The 20,953-nt window shown below is 42.7% G+C and overlaps 6 protein-coding genes across 7 annotated transcripts in view; 2 read left to right on the top strand and 4 right to left on the bottom strand.

Moving 5' to 3' along the window:
• The first annotated feature begins 779 nt into the window (after window positions 1-779).
• On the top strand, window positions 780-1,643 carry LOC143326276 (SLC35A4 upstream open reading frame protein-like). Its single transcript, XM_076739836.1, has 3 exons — window positions 780-800; window positions 1,177-1,275; window positions 1,446-1,643. The coding sequence occupies exons 1-3, from the start codon at window positions 786-788 to the stop codon at window positions 1,641-1,643; spliced, it is 312 nt and encodes a 103-aa protein (XP_076595951.1). The 5' UTR covers window positions 780-785.
• Window positions 1,644-2,199: 556 nt separating this feature from the next.
• On the top strand, window positions 2,200-3,177 carry LOC143326274 (putative UDP-sugar transporter protein SLC35A4). Its single transcript, XM_076739833.1, has one exon. The coding sequence runs from the start codon at window positions 2,200-2,202 to the stop codon at window positions 3,175-3,177; it is 978 nt and encodes a 325-aa protein (XP_076595948.1).
• A 458-nt stretch (window positions 3,178-3,635) lies between these two features.
• Window positions 3,636-5,674, bottom strand: LOC143326275 (uncharacterized). Its single transcript, XM_076739834.1, has 8 exons — window positions 5,585-5,674; window positions 5,431-5,496; window positions 5,214-5,325; window positions 5,018-5,142; window positions 4,748-4,861; window positions 4,384-4,551; window positions 3,867-4,017; window positions 3,636-3,754 (listed from the first exon to the last, which is right to left on the bottom strand). The coding sequence occupies exons 1-8, from the start codon at window positions 5,651-5,653 to the stop codon at window positions 3,681-3,683; spliced, it is 879 nt and encodes a 292-aa protein (XP_076595949.1). The 5' UTR covers window positions 5,654-5,674; the 3' UTR covers window positions 3,636-3,680.
• Window positions 5,675-8,317: 2,643 nt separating this feature from the next.
• LOC143325964 (toll-like receptor 2) lies at window positions 8,318-10,641 on the bottom strand. Its single transcript, XM_076739389.1, has 2 exons — window positions 10,612-10,641; window positions 8,318-10,241 (listed from the first exon to the last, which is right to left on the bottom strand). Exon 2 carries the CDS (start codon window positions 10,214-10,216, stop codon window positions 8,885-8,887), a length of 1,332 nt encoding a protein of 443 aa, XP_076595504.1. The 5' UTR covers window positions 10,217-10,241; window positions 10,612-10,641; the 3' UTR covers window positions 8,318-8,884.
• A 1,219-nt stretch (window positions 10,642-11,860) lies between these two features.
• Window positions 11,861-16,354, bottom strand: cd74a (CD74 molecule, major histocompatibility complex, class II invariant chain a). Of its 2 annotated transcripts, none has more exons than XM_076739219.1 (9): window positions 16,133-16,354; window positions 14,650-14,819; window positions 13,920-14,011; window positions 13,696-13,749; window positions 13,531-13,617; window positions 13,345-13,423; window positions 13,008-13,208; window positions 12,831-12,896; window positions 11,861-12,730 (listed from the first exon to the last, which is right to left on the bottom strand). In XM_076739219.1, the coding sequence occupies exons 1-9, from the start codon at window positions 16,219-16,221 to the stop codon at window positions 12,720-12,722; spliced, it is 849 nt and encodes a 282-aa protein (XP_076595334.1). In that variant the 5' UTR covers window positions 16,222-16,354; the 3' UTR covers window positions 11,861-12,719. The 2 variants fall into 2 exon arrangements, with proteins under 2 accessions (XP_076595334.1, XP_076595333.1); XM_076739218.1 differs by having other exon boundaries at window positions 13,531-13,614; window positions 16,133-16,334.
• An 851-nt stretch (window positions 16,355-17,205) lies between these two features.
• LOC143325577 (bifunctional heparan sulfate N-deacetylase/N-sulfotransferase 1-like) overlaps window positions 17,206-20,953 on the bottom strand; it is a 41,359-nt gene continuing 37,611 nt past the window's right edge. The window contains exons 12-15 of the mRNA XM_076738749.1: window positions 20,752-20,922; window positions 20,340-20,449; window positions 19,337-19,439; window positions 17,206-19,245 (exon numbers count right to left, since the gene is read on the bottom strand). Of these exons, the coding sequence (XP_076594864.1) occupies window positions 19,126-19,245; window positions 19,337-19,439; window positions 20,340-20,449; window positions 20,752-20,922 (504 nt within the window). The 3' untranslated portion in view covers window positions 17,206-19,125. The remainder of the gene's footprint in view (window positions 19,246-19,336; window positions 19,440-20,339; window positions 20,450-20,751; window positions 20,923-20,953) is intronic.

The following is a 20,953-nucleotide window of genomic DNA, read 5'->3' as shown; positions in this document are numbered from 1 at the left end:
GAAGACGTTTTTGACACGTGAAAGTAACGTTTGCGTCCCATAGACCTTCAGAGTGCAGATTGTGGCCACAGTCGGGCGCACTTTACGCAGATAAGTGCCCACAAAAGTACTGCATAAGTGGTACAAACATGACAAGTAGGATCAATATTTATGTGGCATAAAGCCGATCCCATAAAAATACAACAAATAAATAAATGTCATAAAATAAAATTAATAAAAAAAAAAAAAACACTCAACCTTCGGAATGCCGAGAGGAAAATGTCTGTGGAATACATGTCCTACAGTACAGCCATAGAAATACGTCTAAATTTAAAATAGGCAAGTTTATTATTATTATTATTATTATTATTATTATTATTATTATTATTATGCTCTAATCTATTAGTATTTTTGAAAAGCATTTCATTTCAGAGTGTTAACATGGCAAATAATACAGGCAAATATTCAGTCGGATAGGGGACATTTTGCATAAAGACAAATGCATTGATTCCATTTCAAAGCTATAGTCAATACAAGAAAATTGAAATGAGAGTTAAATTCATTCTAACCCAGAGATGAGATGAAGCTGTGAAATAATCATCCGATCTACGAAAACAATGTTTTTGTCTTGTGATATTTTATATATAATACTGTAATATAAACGGTAATATTATTACCTGAGTAAACTATCAGACCCAGACCAAAGTAATCGAGCAGAAGTTAAAAAAAAAAAAAAAAAAAAAAAAAAAAAAAAAAAAACTGGCTCAGGCTAATGCGCCGAACACTGATCACCCGACTGAGCAAAAATGGCGGATGACAAGGTGAGTGAGTTCCTGTGCTCTGACTTTAAATGTATTAATTTCACGTGTTTCGTCAGATGACAGCAACTGCTAGAGGAGAGCGATAAAACTATTTGTGTCAGCAGCGGGTGGCTTTAAAATTAAGTTACCGGGGCCATTGTTTTTAAATAATATTAGTATATCCTTGAGTTATGTTGCTGTTAGCTAACCAGTAAACTTCGAGAAAATTAACTGTTAGCTGTTTTGTTAAAGACGCGCTTCATGGAAAATTCTGTCAGTACGTTAACTGTAACTTTATGCTGTAACGTTACAGCGACGTTAGCCACCCTCGGGTACTTAAACGTGGCGACTGCCACAGTTTCCTAATACAAATGTGACACATTGCGTTTTCTTTTAGGATCCACTGAAACAGTTGAGGGATCTGACGCAGCTCAAAAATCAGTTGGAGGAAATCCAGCGGCGAGTAGAGAACGAAGTGTCTGTCGGGATTCCTCAGGTGAGTTTTGTGGTTTCCAGCTGGTGTTGAACGCATCACGGTAAATAAATCATTTATTGTGCTAAATCCCCCTCCTAAATGAGTTCAGTTTTATTTTCCCAGCTGTGTGTGGTTTTTCTGTGCTGGGATCTTGCTGAAAATCGTGCAGTTATTACTTGTTGCTCTTGTAGGGAGGCTCCGTGCTGGGATCTCCTTTTCTGAAGGGCTTTCTGGCCGGTTATGTGGTGGCCAAGCTACGCTCCTCTGCCATCCTGGGATTGCTGCTGGGAACAGTCACTGGCATATATGCAGCACAGAACTATCAGGTGCCCAACGTTGAAAGGACCGTGAAAGAGTACATGAACAACTTCAGAAAAGGACCAAAGTAATTTTGGCTGACTGCTGGTGACATAACGGGCACAAGAAGAACAAATGCAGCTGCTGGCTTGTTAGTGGCTCATGAGGATCAGCCTTCAGTGTAGACTGGACTGTGGATATGATGATATAGCTTGAATTCTTGGGATTCATAGTAAAAGACTTTTGTATTTACGTTTCTGTTTCACATTCAGTTGAATGCTCATTGTTTCATTTCCACGTGTATCTGTTTAACGTTACAAGATGTGAAACTTTTTGCCCTCAAGGTTTTAATGTTTGGTCCATCAGATTTCATAGCGTGGCTGAGGCTTACTGCCTGGAGCAGTCATTGAAGCCTGTTCGAGTTTGAATCATTCATGTTTAAAACAGGCAGCAAATGTTTCTTAAACCTTTATTGTTCAGCTTATATCAATATACAGAGTGATACAGAGAATAGTGCATCAAAGTATTTTATGATTGATATTTAAATTGTCGAGATTTATAGCTGTTTAAAAAACAAAATGTGAAGGGTTCTTGCACTTCAGTTTGTGTTCGGATCTGTTAGAAAATGTTTATTTTGCATGATTGAGGATGATTGTGATCCAGAATGTGGGGCCCAGTTCCCTGGCACGGACCAGGAGACAGCGGGTGAAAAGGATTCAGTGGGGTGTCCTCTTTGGACTGATGGTCCTCATCTATGGCTCTCATGCGCCACTCATCACTCTCACCAAAGTAGATGGTGAAGTCCCTTTCAACCCCTCATCATGTGTTGTCATGATTGAGTTATCCAAACTCCTGATTTCTCTAGCAACTCTCATTCTAACTGGGGGTACCTCCGCCTTAAACTCTCCTCCGTCTCTAGTCCTCGTGGCCCCCTATGCAGTGCCTGCCATACTCTACGCCCTCAACAACAACCTGGTGGTGCTCATGCAGGCCTACATGGACCCAAGCTCATACCAAGTCCTGTCGAACCTGAAAATTGCCTCCACTGCCCTGCTGTACTCCCTCTGCCTGGGCAAGAGGCTCCGGCGTGTTCAGTGGTTGGCTCTGGGGCTCCTCATGTGTGCAGGGGTGTGCCACACCTACAGCACCCTGGAGCTAGGGGACCCTGAGAGGCCTGAAGCTGAGGAAGGTCCCAGGCTTCACATCACAGCTTGGGGGCTTTTCCTTGTGCTGGTGTACTGCTTTGTTTCAGGCCTGGCAGCAGTTTACACCGAGAGGGTGCTGAAGAGCCAGAGGCTGCCCCTGAGCTTGCAGAATCTCTACCTCTATGTGTTTGGTGTGGCCATCAATGGGCTGTCCTCCTTCTCCTTCACAGGAAGCAAAAGGAGCTTTCTGGAGGGATACTCAGGGGTAGTTTGGGCCATTATCGGAGGGCAGGCAGCTAACGGACTCCTGATGTCTGTGGTGCTCAAGCACGGCAGCGGGATCACCAGACTGTTTGTCATTTCCTGCTCCATGCTGGTTAATGCTCTGTTGTCCTGGGCCATCTTAGGACTGCAGCTCACACCTTTTTTCCTCCTTCCCGTTTCTATGATTGGATTGGCAGCTTACCTTTATTACACATAGTGAAGTCTCCACCGAGTGAACCACATAGCCCGTTGAACCCAAAAAGATCTCACTGCAGTCTAGCTAAACTTCGGTATTGTAGTCTTTGAGTTTCAGTTGTAAATTGTTTTCTGCCTTTTTGTCTGTCTGCCTTCTGACATCCAGAATCCAACACTTTTATTTGAGTTGTTACCACATACAGTCATTTCAGCAGTTGCCTAATTTGACAATTTACATCATATTTTAGAGTTTGATTTATTATCGTGTTACACTGTTGCAAGTCAATTCAAATAATAATGCAGGTTCGGATTGTTATATCTTCAGTAAAACATTTCTGAAGAGTGCTGCTATTGTCATCTTGGTGATTTTGTTTTGTATTGCATTCTCAGCCAAGAACACTGTCGGAAATAATATCAAAGTGTTATCGAGTGTGTTACTGAAAACCAATAAATTGTCAAATACGGTTTTATTTCTCTTGACTTACATTCAGCACATTGATTTATATACATCTTTTAGTCATGCATTCATTGTTGTTGGGGTAACAGTTCAGCCTTCAGATCACCTCGCACAGCTAGGGCATCCTTTAACTCTCCCAGTGCTGTAGAAAGAAGAAGAAGAATCCTTTGCTGCCATTCCTGTAACATTTATCTTCAGATGTTGGGGTGAGTTCCATCAGCCAGTCTGGTAGAGGTTAGGCAACATACACTGACCTTTACGGAGCTGTTTGTTGTCAGCTTGCAGCTGCTGGTTCTGGGCAGACAGGTAGACGGCATCCTGCACAGCCTCCAGCAGCACACTTCTGTACCTGCCCTCTGACATCTTCCTCTGCTCCTCACTTACTTGACGAAACACCCTGAACACCTGGAGAGCAGTCGAAGAGGAAAGGCAGGTCAGAGGCAGACGTTGCTAATCAGCAAAAACTGCATGACTGGTGCAGCTCTCTTAAATGATTTGGGAGCTGAGATCGATTCGTAAGAAGGGTTAAGCATGGCACTTAATTCTAATAATAGATCAAAATGATACTTATTATACTGCACATTCTGGCCCAGGTGTTTGAAAAAGTGCAGGTGTCTCATGCAAGCACGTTACCTTCCTGCATGTAGACTGAATCACTTAAAAGCCTATTGATAAAAGAGACTAATAAAAGCAGTAATAAACGGATGACATTAAAAAGTGACATATAATCTTTCAAATCAGCGTTCTCCCACGGAGCCGGCAAACCCTCACCTGCAGGCTCTCCTCTCTTAGACAATGCAGCTCCGTTTGGTGTCTGCGATATTGATTCTGCAGGTCTCTCTCAGCCTGCTGGGCTTCAGCACGCAGGGCCTCTATCTGCATCACCAGGACCTGCCTCTCTCTGGTCAGCACCAGCAGTTCTCTCTGGGGGCCTTCTGTCTAGCAGGAGGAATGGATGAAAGCAGGGAGAGAAAAAAAAAAAGCAAGGAAATAACAGAATTAAGTTGCAAATGCAGTGGTTTCCACAGCCCACCATAAATCCAGCCTTGCATTAATTCAAACTGACTCAGCATCCTCTGCTGAGATAGATCACAAACTGAATAATGTTAAACAACAGTGTATCTCATTATCTCACCAGCTCCGGTGCCAAGTCTCTCTCCATCTTTTCCACCTCCTCCTGAATTAATCTCCCATGGTCCTCCTTAAGTTGCCTCCTCTGTTCCTGCGCTTTGCTGTATTCCAACTGAGACTGAGCATTAAATTGGCAAAGTAAATGCCTCAGTGTGACTTGCCCATTCTCACACACATAAATCTTCTTTATATATCCAATAAGGTTTTCACAAAGCCGTGTAAACACATTTTCCAATCAGATGCACGCTGTTATATTTAAAATGGCAGCAGTTACTTGTTGACAGAGGTCAGATTTCTCTGCAGCGGCCCCGTTCTTCAGCGTCTCCTCTCTGAGAGCCTCCCTCAGCTGCTGGATTCTTGCCACCCTCTCCTGGACCTTCTCTACATTCCCTTTACCCTCTATGGATAAGAGAAAGACACAATATCAGCGACATCCCCCCTTAGAAAACCTGACAATTTTCCCACTTTACCTCTGATATGTTCCTCCATTTCTTGTTTCAGCTGATCTTGCAAATACTTCATCGTGTCTGTCGTCTCTCTGTGATCACTGCTGTGCCAGCTGCAATTTTGGGGCCGACAACTCTGCCAAATCAAAGCAAAACACAGTACTCATTATGTTGGGAACGCACTTAATTTGTTATTGTTTTGCTTAACATCTGGGGAAAAGTCAACAATTTAGGTGGAAACCTGTGTTTTTCCCCTCAGCTTCTTTGACTCTTCCCTCCTCTTCTCCCAAGACTGATTTTTTACAATCTGGAGGGGAGATCACACAATTTATTTCAGCTGCAACACAGGATGGTGAGAAAGCACTATTTAGTACAAGGCTCATCTAATGAAGTACCTGCAGGTTTTGGGTCAGCTCTGCCAGCCTGTAGGTGTTATGAATGTCATTGTCCTCCTGTGACATCATCTTGGTTCTTAGATCCACGATGTTGTCTCTGATCTCTTGTTCGGTCGTCCTTGGACACCAGCGATCAGGGGTGGCCTTCGTCACCAAACCTCTCGCTCTCTGGGCCAAAGCTAAAGCAGAGGGGGTCTCGTCATCAAGAAGACCTGTTGGATAAAGAGGGTCATCGCTGTGCTCAAAGGATTCTAGTTCAGCCGGTGTGAGTGGAGCGCTCACCTTGAGGGTGGATGCAGTAGATGAGGACCGTCCGGCTGTTTCCTGTTAAGGCCTCATTTAGGAGGAAATGGAGGAGCTTATCGCTTGCGGCTTCACATTGGGTTTGGTCCACAATCTTCACCAGTGGGCTGACTCTGGAGAGTATTACCATTTACTAACACCACTTACCAGTGTATACTGTGCATATTATACACTACTACTCTTTACAGTTTACTGTTTTTTGCTGGTGTAGTCCAAGAAATCAGCATACGTAACCATTGCAATAATCAAAGTTTAAAAATGCCGATGCCAATTAAAAAATATTTGAAGTACGCTTAAAGTCTGCAGATGAATGTAAATGTCAATAACTTATTAATAAATGGATTCTGGTCTGGAATTAAGACTCAGATACTATTTTCACAAATCCTGAATGGTTGCCATGCACACTGAGAGCTAATTAAATGACACTGTTACCAATCCAGATATTAGGTAATGTGACTGAACAGTGTTTTAACGCTCAGCTGAACATTAAGATATCATTTCTGCTTCCTCTGGCCCATGTAATATATTGCTCGCTGTACATGAGTTTATGACTGACCCTCTGAGGTCAGTCCTGCTGGCTCCTCCTGCCAGGCTGAACAGCTGCAGTCTGCAGCGGCAGACCTCTGACTCCACCTCCTCCGGGTTAAGTTTCCATTCAATGGCCACTGAGAACAGAGAACTGCATCTGTGGGAAGCACATGCCACAGAGACGGAGAGACAATAACAACATTCATTTATAAAGTGCGGGAAAGGGCAACTTGAATGACACTGCGCGTACACCAGTCTGATGAGATAAATCTGCCAAGTGACAATCTGCTCACTCATGCGACAGTAAGACACTTAGCTCCATTGTGATCAACCATTGTAATTAATCCATTCAGAGTAATTCAGCTAATGGATTACACGGCCAGAGTTTATTTGATCTACCTGCTGGAAATGGAGCCTGCATTAGCCTTCAGCGTCTCCCTGCATGTTTCATACAGAGTGTAGGCTTCCTCTGCTGAACACACACACAGCTCACATAAACCTCCGACAAGGCTGAGGAAAAAGACAAAGACTAATCAACTGGTGTTGCATCGACGATCCATTTCCAGATGTGCTTGCTGTCTGTTGTATGTGTTTTGATATATTAATGGTCATCATTTGGACCCACCTTCCAAGGACAGGGTGTCTCACAAGTTTTAGAGTGTGTCTGTTGGGGCTCAGGAGATCCACAGCACTGCCATCTGGGTAAAACTGACATTGAAAAACATCAGATGTTATCCTGCACCATACTGTGCCTAATACGATTCACTGTTACGCTTCATTAAATAGGACAAACCTGAAGGAACGACACAGAGATAAACGGCTCCTCTTTCACTTGCGACAACACATGACTAAACAGGTTTGCCAAGACCTAAAACAGAGTCGAGAGTAAGATTAGCCGTGAGGAAACATAAAAATCTGCCAATATTAAGCGTAGGTTTGTTTTGGCTCCACCTGTTTGATGATGCAGCGGTCTGTCAGAGTGCTAATCTTCTCTGAGGAGGCTCCACATATCAGCAGAGCTCCATTATAACCTCTGGATGTGGACTCAGTGAGAGGCTGAAGGAGCTCAGGGTGGAAACTCTGCAGGTTTATGTTCAGATTTTCAGTTTTGTAGAGTTTGTCAGCTGCAAAGAGGTTCAGTGGACGACAGCTCAAATAGACGTCACGTTAGTGTAAAGAAGCTCTCTTGTACCTGTATGTTGTCAGCAGTCACAACTTGGTCAAAGGAGAAGGACTTTGCTTCCTAATTGGAAAACAACAGTCAGAGTTTTCAGGTGAATAGTGATTGAAGCAGTGAGTGAATTCTAACTTTTTACCTCAACCTCCTTTCCCAACTTGTAGTCCACGCCACGGCCATCTTCACCAACAACCACACACTCTTTACCCTCTGTGCATAAAAAAAAACACATTCATACACAAATTCCCTATGATGTTATAGCAAATTCGCAGATTTGACGATTTCATCCTTGCTTTACCTGAGCTTGTAGTAAGTACAACTCCCACTCTTACTGTTTCAGCTCCCTCACACAGCTGGAGAAACACGGAAATTGGGCAAAAATGACCAAATAAACACGCCAGTCTTAATTCCCCATTTCGTTTTGTATTTACACACTAATGTGGTTTTAAAAAAAAAAGGTACTTACAGGTGCGTTCATGTTCACAGTGGCCATCCCATGAGTATGTGTACCACAGCCACCAGGTCAGCTGGATTTCATTACGCCGCACTGAAATATTAATGAGTCAGAGTCTGCTTTCACTGGTCGAGGTGATCAGGGTGGGGTTACCAGGACGGACAGAGAGGTCACAGCTGGGGTTTTCGATGAGCCGTAATAACTTTGAAATCACTTCCTTTAAACAACTTTATTGTGTCATTTTGGAACATGTAACAGAAAGAGACCAGGCTTATTTAGCATAATGAACAGGAATGATTTTCTCAGTTTTATTTGATGATTTGCTGATTCGATGTAGAAAGATATTGCAATTCTAAGCAGCGGTGAGACAAACAGAAATTGTGACAGTGTTATTAGAAACTGATTTATCCTCTACTCTGTGTGTGCATTCCATTTCCACTCAGACATCCCACAAAGGGGAGCTAATGACTTTATTAATGTTTCTTAAGTTTGTGAACATTGTTAGTAATTAACGGTCATTAAAGGTTATTAATGGTTTAACGGGTGAATCATTTATAATGTTTTACAGACCAGTTATAAACCATTAAAAAGAGCAAGTTCTGGGTCGCCAGTTTGTGAAAATACCTTTGCCTGGTGCTTATCCTTTCTATTTGGTAACGGTGCAAATATAAATGACAGTAATCCATTAATAAATGCTTAATGAGTTGTCGACAAATTGGTCCACATCCTCAGTGAGTAAGTGATCGCACAACCCAGTTAGTCAAAGGGATTTTTCACTACTACACCCAAAAATCTTTCTCATTAATGGCAACTTATTTATTAACTAATAATAACACCATTACATCTCTTTGTAAAGTGAGAATAAACCCACAAAGAGTGTCAAACAGAGAGGAGGGCTGTGGTGCTGCATCCCACTGGTCACACACTCCTCAAGAGACAAACTCATTATCTGAGACCCCTGCTGGGCCGCTGGTGTGGCACACAGAAAGTCAGGGTGGTCCTCCACAGACACAATGTCTGAGTTGTCCAGGAAGTTGATGGTCTCTTTTAGGCCACAGTCACACTGATAAGGGTTCCTCGCTGCATGGAGACTATCAAGCCGCTCCAGTGCGCTCAGATCAACGTCTGTCCCCCTTATCAACACTGTAAGGTGGTTATTGTCCACATTTAGCTGCTGCAGGTGAGACAGGCTGTCCAGAGAGGGGAGACGTGTGAGGCGGTTATTAGACAAATATAGTGTTTTCAGGCTCTGTAGTGAGTTATTGAATACCTCCAGAGAATTATAGCTTAGATCCAGTTCTTCCAGAGATGCAGAGAGTAACGAGTTAACCTCTGTGATCCCCGAGTGGGATAGATTGAGCATCCTGAGCGGCCTCACCCGCAGGCAGTGCGGATAATGGAAGGTGGAGAAATTGTTCCTGCTGACATCTAGATGGGTGAGGGCAGGGGCGAGGCTCAGGGGCGTGCAGAGAGACTCGAGGGAGGTGAGGTTGTTGTGTCTCAGATGAAGAGATTTCAGGGACTTGAACGAAAGAGAGGAGCAATGTGAGATATTCTGCAGGTCAGTGGAAGAGATGGGGTTCTCTGACAGATCCAGGTGAGTCAGGTTTTCTACTCGGCGAGCCCAGCTGCAGTCAATCTCAGCCAGGCCGGAACGGACGAAACCAAGAGATTTCAGAGGGCTGAACAACCAGTGGTGGAAAGCCTGGAAGGAGGGCTGGAGGAACGAGGGGTCCACTGTTACGTCTTCCAGGAGAAGGGCTGTAATTTTATTTGCTACTTTTAGGACTGGAGGCCGTAAAGGCTGAACAGCTTCCAGAGTGGAGGAAATGAGGTTAATTTCGTTCAGCTCCGACAGTGGCAGATAAGGTATCACCGTCCTGAAGAACGAAAAGGACATTGTGACATTGGTGAAAATTAGTTTATTTATTTGGATTAACTGAACAGCAAAATTTAGACTGGAGGATAATTTAAACTCATCCAGTTTGCCATCTCTCAGCTCCAGCTCCAAAGCCTGGAAACACATCAGACTCTGTAGGTTGTGGATAACCATAATGTTGCACACACAGCGAGTCATGTCCTCGCTCAAAACGCAGAGAGAAGCGGCCGCTCCCGAAGTGCCAGCGAGCCCCAAGAGCAGGAGCAGAATCAACCCCTGATTTAGTGTCATGGTGGGCAGGAGGACTGTCAGCGAGCTGAAAAGGTCAAGATCCAGAGAAGAGAGAATTTATGTTTCACGTCCTGTATATGATGGATTTAGCAGGAAAACAATTTTTAAATGTCCAAATGTAAGGCTTTAAATACAACCAAAAATGCCTTTGTATCCTGGTAACATTAAAAACATCTTAAAAGGCTTTAAATGTGACTAAAAGAAACTCTCACAGTCCATACAGCATTTTGGATTAAAAACAAAAATGGAACATGTTTATCTTAACTGAATGTGACTGTATTGATGTCTTGGGACCAATTTCAAAATTGTATAAAGCTAATAAATTCAAAAATCTACAGCTATGACTGGTCCTGAAAATGCATCGGAGGAACATGAGCTTCATGCGGAGCACTTACCTTCAGGTCACTTCAGCTGCTCATTTGTTGCAACAAGGTGCAACGTTTATTTCTTTATTCTGACCCAACTTCCCCATTTTCTGCCCCATCTGTTCCCACTTCCTTTACTTTTGCTTATTCAGTCAAATACAGTTCTTCCTCAAAGCACAGATAAATTTCCCCAAATAATCATCGCCACCATTGCCGAGGGCAGCAGCAATCAGCGCTTCCTCACTGATCACAATGATGCTGGCAGACATGCATCCCGCCAGCAGCTCTGACGACACCACTGAGGGGTCAGCTGGCACAGAGAACATGTAAGTATATTTACTCAAGTACTTTAGTCTACTACCGTAAGTACCACTTTGAGGTACTTGTACTGTAAACAAGTATTTATATTTCAGAGAGAAATATACTTTTTACTCCACTGCATTTGTCTCACAGCTTTAGTTACTTACTTTACCAGTTAGTTTTTCACACCCTTCCTGTCCTGTGATAACCATGTATCTCCAAATTTGGTGATTTTGAATTTGAACATTTCCGAATCACTGATTCTGATTGTTTCCTTATGGGTTGAGAAAATTCTTCTTCTTCAATTAGCTGGAAAAAAAAAAGCCACAAAGCAGAAAACAAAGGACTGATTTTCTTAGGAGAAGTTGACTTTTTAGAGATAAGTGGTCCTCACAGGACAGCAATGCTACAAATGTGATTATCTTATATGATGCGCTGCTGTAGATTAAACCAGCCGACAGTGTTAAAAGTCGTCAAAATGAGCTCACTCTTACATGTGTACAGCATTAAAATGCAACATACACATTAAAGTATGGTTTTGAATTCAGGACTTCTACTTGTAGTGCAGTATATTAGTGTTGTATTTGTACTTTTTCTTCAGTAAAAGATCTTAATACTCCTGCCACCACTTACAGAGAGTAACATGCTTTTCTGCTTTGCCTATCAGATCGTTATTTTGACTATTTGAGAGTAAGCACTCCCCCATTTTAAGTGTGCCAGTGTGTTAACTTTGCATCCTCTGTGTCTGTCTCAGATCTTAGAAGGTGTATGGTGAAAGGAGGACAGGTAGAAGTCATGTGCAGGGGAAAATAAGAACTGAAGGAATACATCATTATTAAATATTTACATTATTGAACCTGCTACATGTTTAGCTTCATGAACAGAAAATGTTGAGTGTAAAAATGAACAAGTGCACTTCAACGCAAAGTGAAACTTAACCAGAAACAGATGCCAGAAAATCACCACAGGTGTCATTGCATCGAATCAGGTTAGTTTATTTAGGCCTTATTTTGTGCAAAGCTTCAGCAGTTTGATTTCAGTAGAATATGAACATAATAATGCAAAACAGCGTTGTTAGGAAATCTTTATTTCGCCTTCTTAACACAAACAGCTACATAGGAAAGTCACTTCCTCATTCGTTCGCACCCTTTAAAGGTTCGGTTCACTCAAACTACAAAAGGTTTTCCTCAAACTCTCTCATCTTGCTGTGCAGATAGTTTTGGTTTTATTTAGCTGGGTTTGATTTGTTTTCAGCCTTAATTGGAAATACTTTCTACTGCCTATGAAAACTGGGCCCAGTGTGGTCTGTGGATTATTCAGCATTTGATTACGTTTTTAAATGTAATTTGTCAAAGCTGGACGCACAATAACCAACCGCACTGCAATGGGATGGAGGCAGGTAATTGAGAAATGCTATCATTAGACATGTAAAACCTGAACCACATCCATGTCGTGATACCAGTTGAGGTAAGGAAGAATACATGTAATTTGGGTGAACCGACTCATTCAGCATTCAACAGATATGAACACATTTAACACAAATACTTAAACACACTGTAGATGAAACCGGACATCTAGGTTAAAAGTCACCCCAAAATTATTCTGTTATAAGAGATTTAAAAAAAACAAAAAAACAATTAAAAGCAAGAACCTGTAACAGATCTCAAATGATGTGATTTCAAGCAGCCAGCAAAAGTCAATCAAGAGATTATATTGAAGAACGATGGAATTCAAACAATTACTACACGCGGGTCAGCATCCACCTCAAAATGGTTGATTTCTCATGTCTGCGAAGATTGCTTGATGTAAAGAAAAACCCATTTCTTGTCTTCATTTACTCACTGAGTATCTGGAAGAAAGGCAAAACACAAGTGACGATGTGCAGCCGCCAGCAAACGTTTGTGAATAAACATCTTCATCCACTAAAAAAACTCATGTGAGGCGCTCACCATCATCAAAGCTCATGGTCTTCTGCATCAGTCTGGGTGCAGACATCATACGACTGGGAACAAAGCCTGAAGTGAAAAGGAAAAAAAAAAATTATGCTACTTCCATCCATGAAAGCCTCGCATGAAAAGCTACAGATACAGAGCTGAATCAAAAGTCCTTCAATACGAGTCCTCTACCTCTGCGACAGTCGGGCTGGCCACGCATGGTGGTGCCATCGATGACTGTGCCGCTCTCGTCCACACACCAGCAGTAGCCAGTCGCGTGCCAGCACTGCATGGGCTTGTACTTGCCCTCCTCGTCACACTGGGGCTTGTAGGACCCGATCTTGGCGGGTCCAGGGGCTGCCTCCATCTGGCATTTGGTCTTGATCAAAAAGGCTGAGGGATGAAAAAGGTAGAGAACACTGCGACATTAAAGGTCTGAATGCTGTTAATTACTGCAATGAAGTGCTACGTTGGATTCGCTGTCTCGCTGAGAGTCTGAAAATGTTAAAGGACAGAACATGGCTGTAACCTGGTTGGGGTGTTGGGCGTGCAGGCTGCTGCTGGGCCATCTGAAAGATCAGCCAGTAACGCATCCAGGACTCAAAGCTCTGCAGAGTGCAAAACATTAAAAAAAAAAAAAAAAAAAAACATGACTGACAAGATCATTTCATTCTATTCTTTTGTATTTTCCATGTAAATACGTGTGCGACTTTACCTGCCACTCGGTGTCATTCATCTGATGCTTCAGGCTCTGCAGGTTGGCCAGGAAGGTCTCGTTGAACTGTGGCAGCTGGGAGTCCTGCTATAAATATGACCAGAGCTTTCAGACAACAGGACATCTGCAACGTGAGGACACACAGGGTACAGCAGTGTCACATACCTGCATCAGCTCCTTCACCTGCTTCTCCACGCTCACGACAGTGTCCTGCAGTTTCTAATGGGAGAAGACAGCAGAGTCAAATTCAGTCAGGATGTTTGAGTTCATTCATTTTCACATTCATTCATTCATGATACGTCATCCGGGACGATATCTGAAGTCTCAAACAAGTTTGCTGCCACCACGATTACAATGAAATTTTTCCCAGAAGGCAGGTGTAAACGTACAGCCATGGGTGTCTTGGAGTCCTCATCAGTGGTGAAGTCCTTCAGCAGGGGGAGGCTGCTCATGGGCATGCGCATCCTCATTGGAGACACAGCTGTAAAAAACAAATATTGACATTTACTGACACGCCCAGTGACTCATTTCTAGTGAGAAACACGCTGTCTGTACTTTGAGACTTTTTTTAAGAGGAATACAGAGGACTGACAGAGAGCTTCGTCACATGATGCAACAACAATCACCAGAAGCTCAATGTCAGCAAACCAATGAGCTTGTGGTTGACTACAATGCCTCAAATGTGGATGTTATCTGACCAAATGTGAAATATGGTCACAATCTCCCCTTCTGGTCCTCAGTGATGGTATTGAATAACGTTCAAAAAAGTGTTTTTACACAACATTATGTTGACGTCTCAGTGAAATTGACATTCTGAATAAAATCTAAACAGGATGCATTGAACCACAACAGCTCTGCTGCAACACCGGACGTGTTCAATGCTAGATTACATATTATGGTACTTCCTTATGACGCAGCTTGAAATTATTGCCCAGCAAGTCTTTCATTTCTCTTCCGAACTTTCAGATCAAGTTCCTTAAAGCAAACTCTCACTTCCCTCTCCACCGCCCCAATCCTTCAACCTCCTACTATCGAACAAAGGCTATTACTCATTAATGACACATTCCTGCTCAGCCCCCCCCCCCGCTCCGATCAGTCGGACTTTCATGTCTCCTTTACCCTGGGATGAGCGGGTCAGCTGTCTGCCCATTCTCTCCGAATTTGTCTGCAGCGAATGGATCTGCTGCCTCTGGCCGAACACCATGTAGGCAGTGAAGACCTGGCTGGCCAGCAGCAGACATGCCAGGGTGGTCAGGCCTGCGATCTTCAAGGCACGGCTGTTGGAGCCCCTGAGAGAGAGGAATATGAAAATGTTCTGAAGAGGATAAAACAGCAGGGCAGAGGGGAAAGCATTATACACGGCCAATTTCAGAAAAAGTGAAAGTGGGAATTCCAATTTTACAAAATATTCCAAAGTACTAAAAATGCTCTGTTTGGCATTTTTGTTTTGATACTGAGTTTGGACTATCCAGCACACAAACAGGCCCCAACTGTAAACAGATCTGAATCTGTATTATCCATAATCTAAAGTAAAGCAAATAAACACCGTCATCCTTTCACAGTTGTGATATTTTTTAAAAGTAATATTTAAGAAAGTCTTGACACGAAAGTACAGTCAGGCCTTTTCTGTTGCTCAGAATCAGCCAATAGAATGTGACCATCACTTGTTACTAGGCAGACACTTTCCCCTGCTGCAAGGAAGTACACGTCCACCTGCTGCTAAGAGTCTATTTAAGATGCATTAATGGTTGTAAAATGTGTTTTTTCACCTCATAAAAAGGTACAAGACCACAATAACTGTATATTTACTTGTTTCATAAACAATTCTGCTGCAATGAAAAGTGCAACTTGAGCATTTGCTGTAACGCTCAATGTACTAAATGTAAACAATGTCATTATAATAAATCACACTTTTTTATTAAGTTGTTAGTTCTACTTTATTTTAGGAGAATAATATCAAAATGAATCCATGTATAACAACAAGGAGGTCAGGCACGTGACGTAAACAATTAACCTGGGTTATCCCTTAAACACCAAAAATATTTTTCATACACTTTCTGAGACATTGATGAATTAACTATAAATCATCTGTATTTCTTAAGCTGAGATGTCAACCACTGGCCAATGTTTTACTCTGGGGTTAATTATGAGCCAATAGCAAGACAGTATCACCAGTTACTAGGCAGACGCCTTCTCTGAGTGCAAGGTGAAGTGTCCCAGGATTAGAGAAAATGCTTTAAAATGTGTTAAATGTAAAAAAAAAAAAATTGGAAACACACAAAATGCTGCAAAGCAATGAGTAAATCCACGTAATATTTCATGAACTAATGATGCATAAAAAGCAGAGAAAAAGACACTTTCACCCTGAAACCAATATCCTCCCATTTAGAGACAACAGAATATAAACACAACATTTAATCTAATGCCCTGTCCAGTATATGTTACTCCTCTATGTCAGATACTCACTTGATATTTAATACTTAATGAAAGTTTTGTTTTAGAGTCACACCTCATTTTAATTCAGTCACACACAGAAGAACAAGCATTTTAATAGCAAACGGCTATTATGAGTGTAAATGAATGGGACGGGCTCCCCTCTCACCCTCCATGTCCAGTGCGGAGAATAAGGGCTTCTTCGCTGCCTGCCAGGCTCTCTGTTGCCTGGTGAGTATCTTCCGGAGAGTGTGCCATCTGTCCTAAAGTTTCTCTCAGCTTCTTCAAGCCAACAAACAGGAGAGTGCCCGGCACGTCAACCAAATAAATGGTCTTGAAAATAGGGAACGACTTGCAGACAGGTTCCCGAGAAAGGTGAAGGGATGTGGAAAGTCCCCCGTCTTAAAAAGAGCAGTGGGACGGCTCAGCGGCGCTGTGAGAGCGTGCGAGCTGTGATTGGTCAGACTACACCACCATCACTTGTTGATAGAGGCAGACAATGTTGAAGAAGGGGGTTTATTTCTACTGTGTCATAAAATGTGTTGTTAATGATAATTTTAACATGTCCTGCTCGATTAATACCACGAACAGATGCTTTTAAATGCTATACTGAGCTTTACTTGTATAGTGCTTCGACTTTTAGTAAAGTTACAAAGTGCTTTGCAGAGAAAAGAAATAAGGAAAATCTAACAATAATGGTGCAACAGCACATTTGATAATACTACTTTTATTCGAAATAATACATTTAAATAAAAAAATAATAATAAATTTGTAAGTGAGCAACCATGAGATCATGCCAGTTGTTGAAAGTATCAAAACTTTCGTATTTTTATATGCAGCGTTTCATTTGAATGTATGTTGCCCCTTGTTTACTTCCTGGAATAACAGACAGGGCTGCTTCTTGGTAGATTTTTGGTGTTTTCCCAATAAGGAATTAAAACCAAAGTAACATGTGCCACATGTACACCTACCTTGGGTCAGGTTGAACAGAGAGACAAAATTTAAGGAACAGGCCAGTGGTTCATGTGACTTTACGAAAGGTTCAGGGTGTTCTCGTCTCGAAAGCACCTCACCAAGAAGTAAAAGTGAAAGAAAGGCCTTCGGACATATTCAAGCCAGTTTCCAGAAATCTCTGCACAAAAGCAGTCGCCATCATCCTGCTTTGAACTGACGCTCAGTTAAATAAAAGTCTGTTCTGACACCGTAACAAACACACAGAAGAAAAAAAAAAGATCAGACTACTGAAAAATACAGTGGTGTTTTATTTGCAAATTAAAAAGCACCGACAATATTAGTTACACTGTAAAAATTATTGACAACAATTACAAATCTTTATCATACAGTCCAGGAGATTAGTACCATCATTGCTGTTATGTGTTATCACTTAATACTTTATAATGGAGAGACTCAGTACCGGTGTACAATAGTTGGCAGTGAGAGGACATGAGAGGAAACAATCTTAGCGACACACCTCGGCACAATGAAATGATCCAAACTCCCCTCAGTACAGCACTGACGTTTCACACTGTGGGAATGGGCTGATGGAGAGTGTAAACCCAAACACATTCAATAATTTAGGTCTACTGAGGGCTGTGTATTATGTACATTACAAAGTCTGGAAATAAAGGACCGACATGTGCATTGTTATTACATCAGAACATTGTACAAAACTATTGCAATAAGAGCAGCTTTTTGTTATCTATGCTTGACATCTAGTTGCAGTGGTAACACCTTGACCGACGACCCAACACCTGTATGATCTCACTGGGCATACTGTTGGTTTTCCTGGCAACTTTAAACACTTTTCCCAGAGACAGCTTTTTTTTTTCCCGCCTCCTAAACTCAAACTCCTCTAGTAAATGAAAAGACAGAAAATACAAGACAAAATATACAGTTTAGACACGAAAAACCCCCCAATGCTGAAAACAGATTTGAAACGCACAACCTTGTTCTGTACACGATCTGAATCTCTTCGACCAGAGTGTCTGATTAAACATAGCTAGCTTATGATCTTCTTCACAGATTGTAGCAGGATCCATATCGTTAGTGTGCTTTCCGGTAACCTGTTATGTTCTGAATCGATGTTCACGCGAGTGGCTTAAATATTGTGCTTTCAACGTCTATCCTCCTGGTTCCTGCTTTAGCCAATTTAATGGTCATGGAACTGACTACAGAAGAGGCTGAGCCGAACACTTTAACAAACCAGTCCGCTGTACATCCCACCTATACGAGAAAACTGAGCTAAGATGTTTAGTTTTGGTACATTCTACAATGATGCATTGCCATCAGCATTACAGAAACGTTAAAACGAACTGAGTAAAGAAAACAAAACGTAAAACTTTTTAAAAAAAAGGAACCCTCAAAAGTCCACGTGGTAATATCTTAATGAAGATTCTGTCCTGGCTGGCACTTGTAAATGCAATAACTAGATTCTACCAAGGCCTATCAAGTGAGGCTACAACATGCAGCCTGAGTCAAGCCTCCAGATGTCCCATTCTCCTCTCACACCAACACTTCACTTATGTCAAAGGCATTTGCAACCAATGTCTCTCTGCCGATCAGGCGGTCATTCATTTAGTCAATGCCTGTTTTAATCTGCTCCAAACACCACAACTTCACAGATGAGACGCAGGTGATGTTCACTCTTCCACCCGTTTCCCAGAACGAGACTGCTCAAGCGTCAGACTTTTTTTTTTTTTCCCCCCATTTCTTCCAAAGTTCATGCGAAGAAGAGGACGTTTGATTAAGGAGAGCAGGGGTGTGGTTATCAGACACTGAGGGTCTCTCCTGTGCATCACTGAGCGTTTCCCTCTTCTTCAGGACGCGGTGGAGGCCATCGTTTGGGCTTCCACCGCCCCGGTCTGTCCTGCAGGGGGGTAACGGGATCTCGAAGCTCGGGGGGGGGGGAGAGGGGAGAGCCGTCAGCCGCCGAGAGCGACTGCGCTCTCGTCCTGCTCGCATCCACTGTTGCTCTGTTCATTTGAGAAGATCGCGGTTAAGTTTTGAGTTCTAGTTGGGCATCCCATCCTCGAATCTGCACATATTTCAGTCTCTTTCAAAACTATTTGGGATCTTCAACATTTCAGGCCCCTCAGCCAGTGTCCCCCAGCAGGGTTGAGCGGTGGTTCAGTGTGTGGAGCTGCGGGCTCCCCTGTGGTGCTGCTACCTGGTGTGGACCAGCTCTTCTCGGAGCCAGCTGGGCAGCGGCTGACCCATCCTGTAGAGCAGCTTGGACAGCTCGATGTTGTGATCCCTATAGTACTCCCTGAGGAACTCCTGGGACTGAAGCACACAAAGGAGGCAAGATGAATCACATCTGAACAAATAGTGAAACAATGTTCAGGTAAAATGTTTGTCTTTCAGTTGATCATACCTCGGAGTCCATGTCAGGGTACCTGCGCCCCTTACTCTTCCCCAAACACTTGGTCTTCCCTCCCTCCAGCAGCTGACACCAGAAGCCTTTCTTGGGGTCGAACCTATACATAATAGATGAACAGAACTTCTATTTATTTATTTGCACGGTGAAAACAAACACAGCAACTGAAGAAAAGAAGCAAATTGCGCAGGTGAGATTTAGAAAAACCCTGGAGGCTTATGGAAGGAATCTCACCTCAGTATGAATTACAAGCAAATACAAGTCATATAATCCAGAAAAACAAGCGAACAAACAACGGTAAGATCAAAAAGCAAACATAGAGCAGGCAGCATAAAACAGGAAAAACATCAAATACATAAAATAATGTAATGAGGGTGTGTGAGCTTCAGCGTATGTGAGTGTGCAGGCGTGCTGAAGTGAACTCATTATGACAGAAAGAGAAAGAGAGAGAGGGACAGAGAGAAAGAGAGAAGTCAATTATAACTCAGATACGATCAGCTGTGGTTCATCAGACTGGTCCTCGGCCTATTTTTGAAATTCCTTCCAGAAGCAGACGGAGATGCAATTTGGACATATCTGTACCACTGATGAGCCCCCTTGTATCTAATATAATATAATATAATATAATGCCTTGTGAGCAACAGAATACACACTTAATTTAGAATTCAACTCTACTGCTACCAATCACAACCCTGCATAGTTACATATTAAAAAAATATTTAGGTATTTATTTGCCATTATTACACGGTGCAGAGAAGAGGTCACCAGGCGGACTCAAAGCAGGGATGTCCTGAAGGAAAGCCTTGTAACAGACTGTTGGTTTGTGCAACAAAACAAGTGCAGACACAGAGTCTTATAGATCTGCTTTGTGTGACCGGTGTCTACCAAACCACAACAAACGCAACCTGCAGAGTCTAAAGCTACAAATCAAACTGTAAAATGGATTTATGTAGTTGGAAAATGACCCTGTGACTGATTTGAGGTGAAGGAGGATACTCACGCTAGGATCTTGTGGTAGTTGATGATGTTGGTCAGGCTCAAATACTTCTGGACTTTATCCATCACTGAGGCGGGCTCGGTCTTCAGCATCTGTCCATCCAAGACTAACAACTGGGTAAGACACACAAACAGCACCGCATGTGAGAACAGGAAGTGGACAGTCTATTGTGCCAAAGCAGTTAACAGAAAACCAATTTCAAAATGGAAGTTGGTAAAAATGCCCCCGGTCTTTTCTTTTTACAGAAAGCTCTCTGAAAAGTATGAATTAAACGCTGCTGCTGATAGATACAGACATCACAGAGCTATCAGAGAGCCATAAAGCCTGACTTCAGCTATCTTGACATCTTAACATTGGTATTTGCTCATTTACTGGATACTGTCCATCACTGCGTGCACAAACACACTCATGGTACCTGGCTGGAGTGGTAGTAGTTGAGCCAGCGCTCCAGGTGGATGGCGTACCAGCCTGGCACCAGACAGCGATTCTGGAGGACCCGCAGTTTGACGGGAGCGTCGTGGCCTGCAGTGATGACTTCATGGAAGGAGTATTTCAACGCCACCGGGTCATCGTGGGCTCTTTGGTGCTGTGGGCAGACAGAGACGTGAGGAGCGTGA

The sequence above is a fragment of the Chaetodon auriga genome, chromosome 9 (assembly GCF_051107435.1).
Source record: "Chaetodon auriga isolate fChaAug3 chromosome 9, fChaAug3.hap1, whole genome shotgun sequence".
Classification (NCBI taxonomy): domain Eukaryota; kingdom Metazoa; phylum Chordata; class Actinopteri; order Chaetodontiformes; family Chaetodontidae; genus Chaetodon; species Chaetodon auriga.
The sequence above is the reverse complement of the archived record's forward strand: the minus strand, read 5'-3'. Positions and strand labels throughout refer to the sequence as shown.

Excerpts from the sequence above, each read along its gene's own strand:
- LOC143326274 (XM_076739833.1), top strand. The coding sequence starts at position 2,200 with ATGATTGTGATCCAGAATGTGGGGCCCAGTTCCCTGGCACGGACCAGG.
- LOC143326275 (XM_076739834.1), bottom strand. The coding sequence starts at position 5,653 with ATGATGTCACAGGAGGACAATGACATTCATAACACCTACAGGCTGGCA. Across the intron at positions 5,326-5,430 it reads AGCTGAGGGGAAAAACACAG|AGTTGTCGGCCCCAAAATTG; the intron begins GTTTCCACCTAA and ends TTGATTTGGCAG. Across the intron at positions 4,552-4,747 it reads GAGACTTGGCACCGGAGCTG|ACAGAAGGCCCCCAGAGAGA; the intron begins GTGAGATAATGA and ends TCCTCCTGCTAG.
- LOC143326276 (XM_076739836.1), top strand. Across the intron at positions 1,276-1,445 it reads TGTCTGTCGGGATTCCTCAG|GGAGGCTCCGTGCTGGGATC; the intron begins GTGAGTTTTGTG and ends TTGCTCTTGTAG.
- cd74a (XM_076739219.1), bottom strand. The coding sequence starts at position 16,221 with ATGGCACACTCTCCGGAAGATACTCACCAGGCAACAGAGAGCCTGGCA. Across the intron at positions 13,424-13,530 it reads TGAATGACACCGAGTGGCAG|AGCTTTGAGTCCTGGATGCG; the intron begins GTAAAGTCGCAC and ends TGCACTCTGCAG. Across the intron at positions 12,897-13,007 it reads CCAGCCCGACTGTCGCAGAG|GCTTTGTTCCCAGTCGTATG; the intron begins GTAGAGGACTCG and ends TTTTCACTTCAG.
- LOC143325964 (XM_076739389.1), bottom strand. The coding sequence starts at position 10,216 with ATGACACTAAATCAGGGGTTGATTCTGCTCCTGCTCTTGGGGCTCGCT.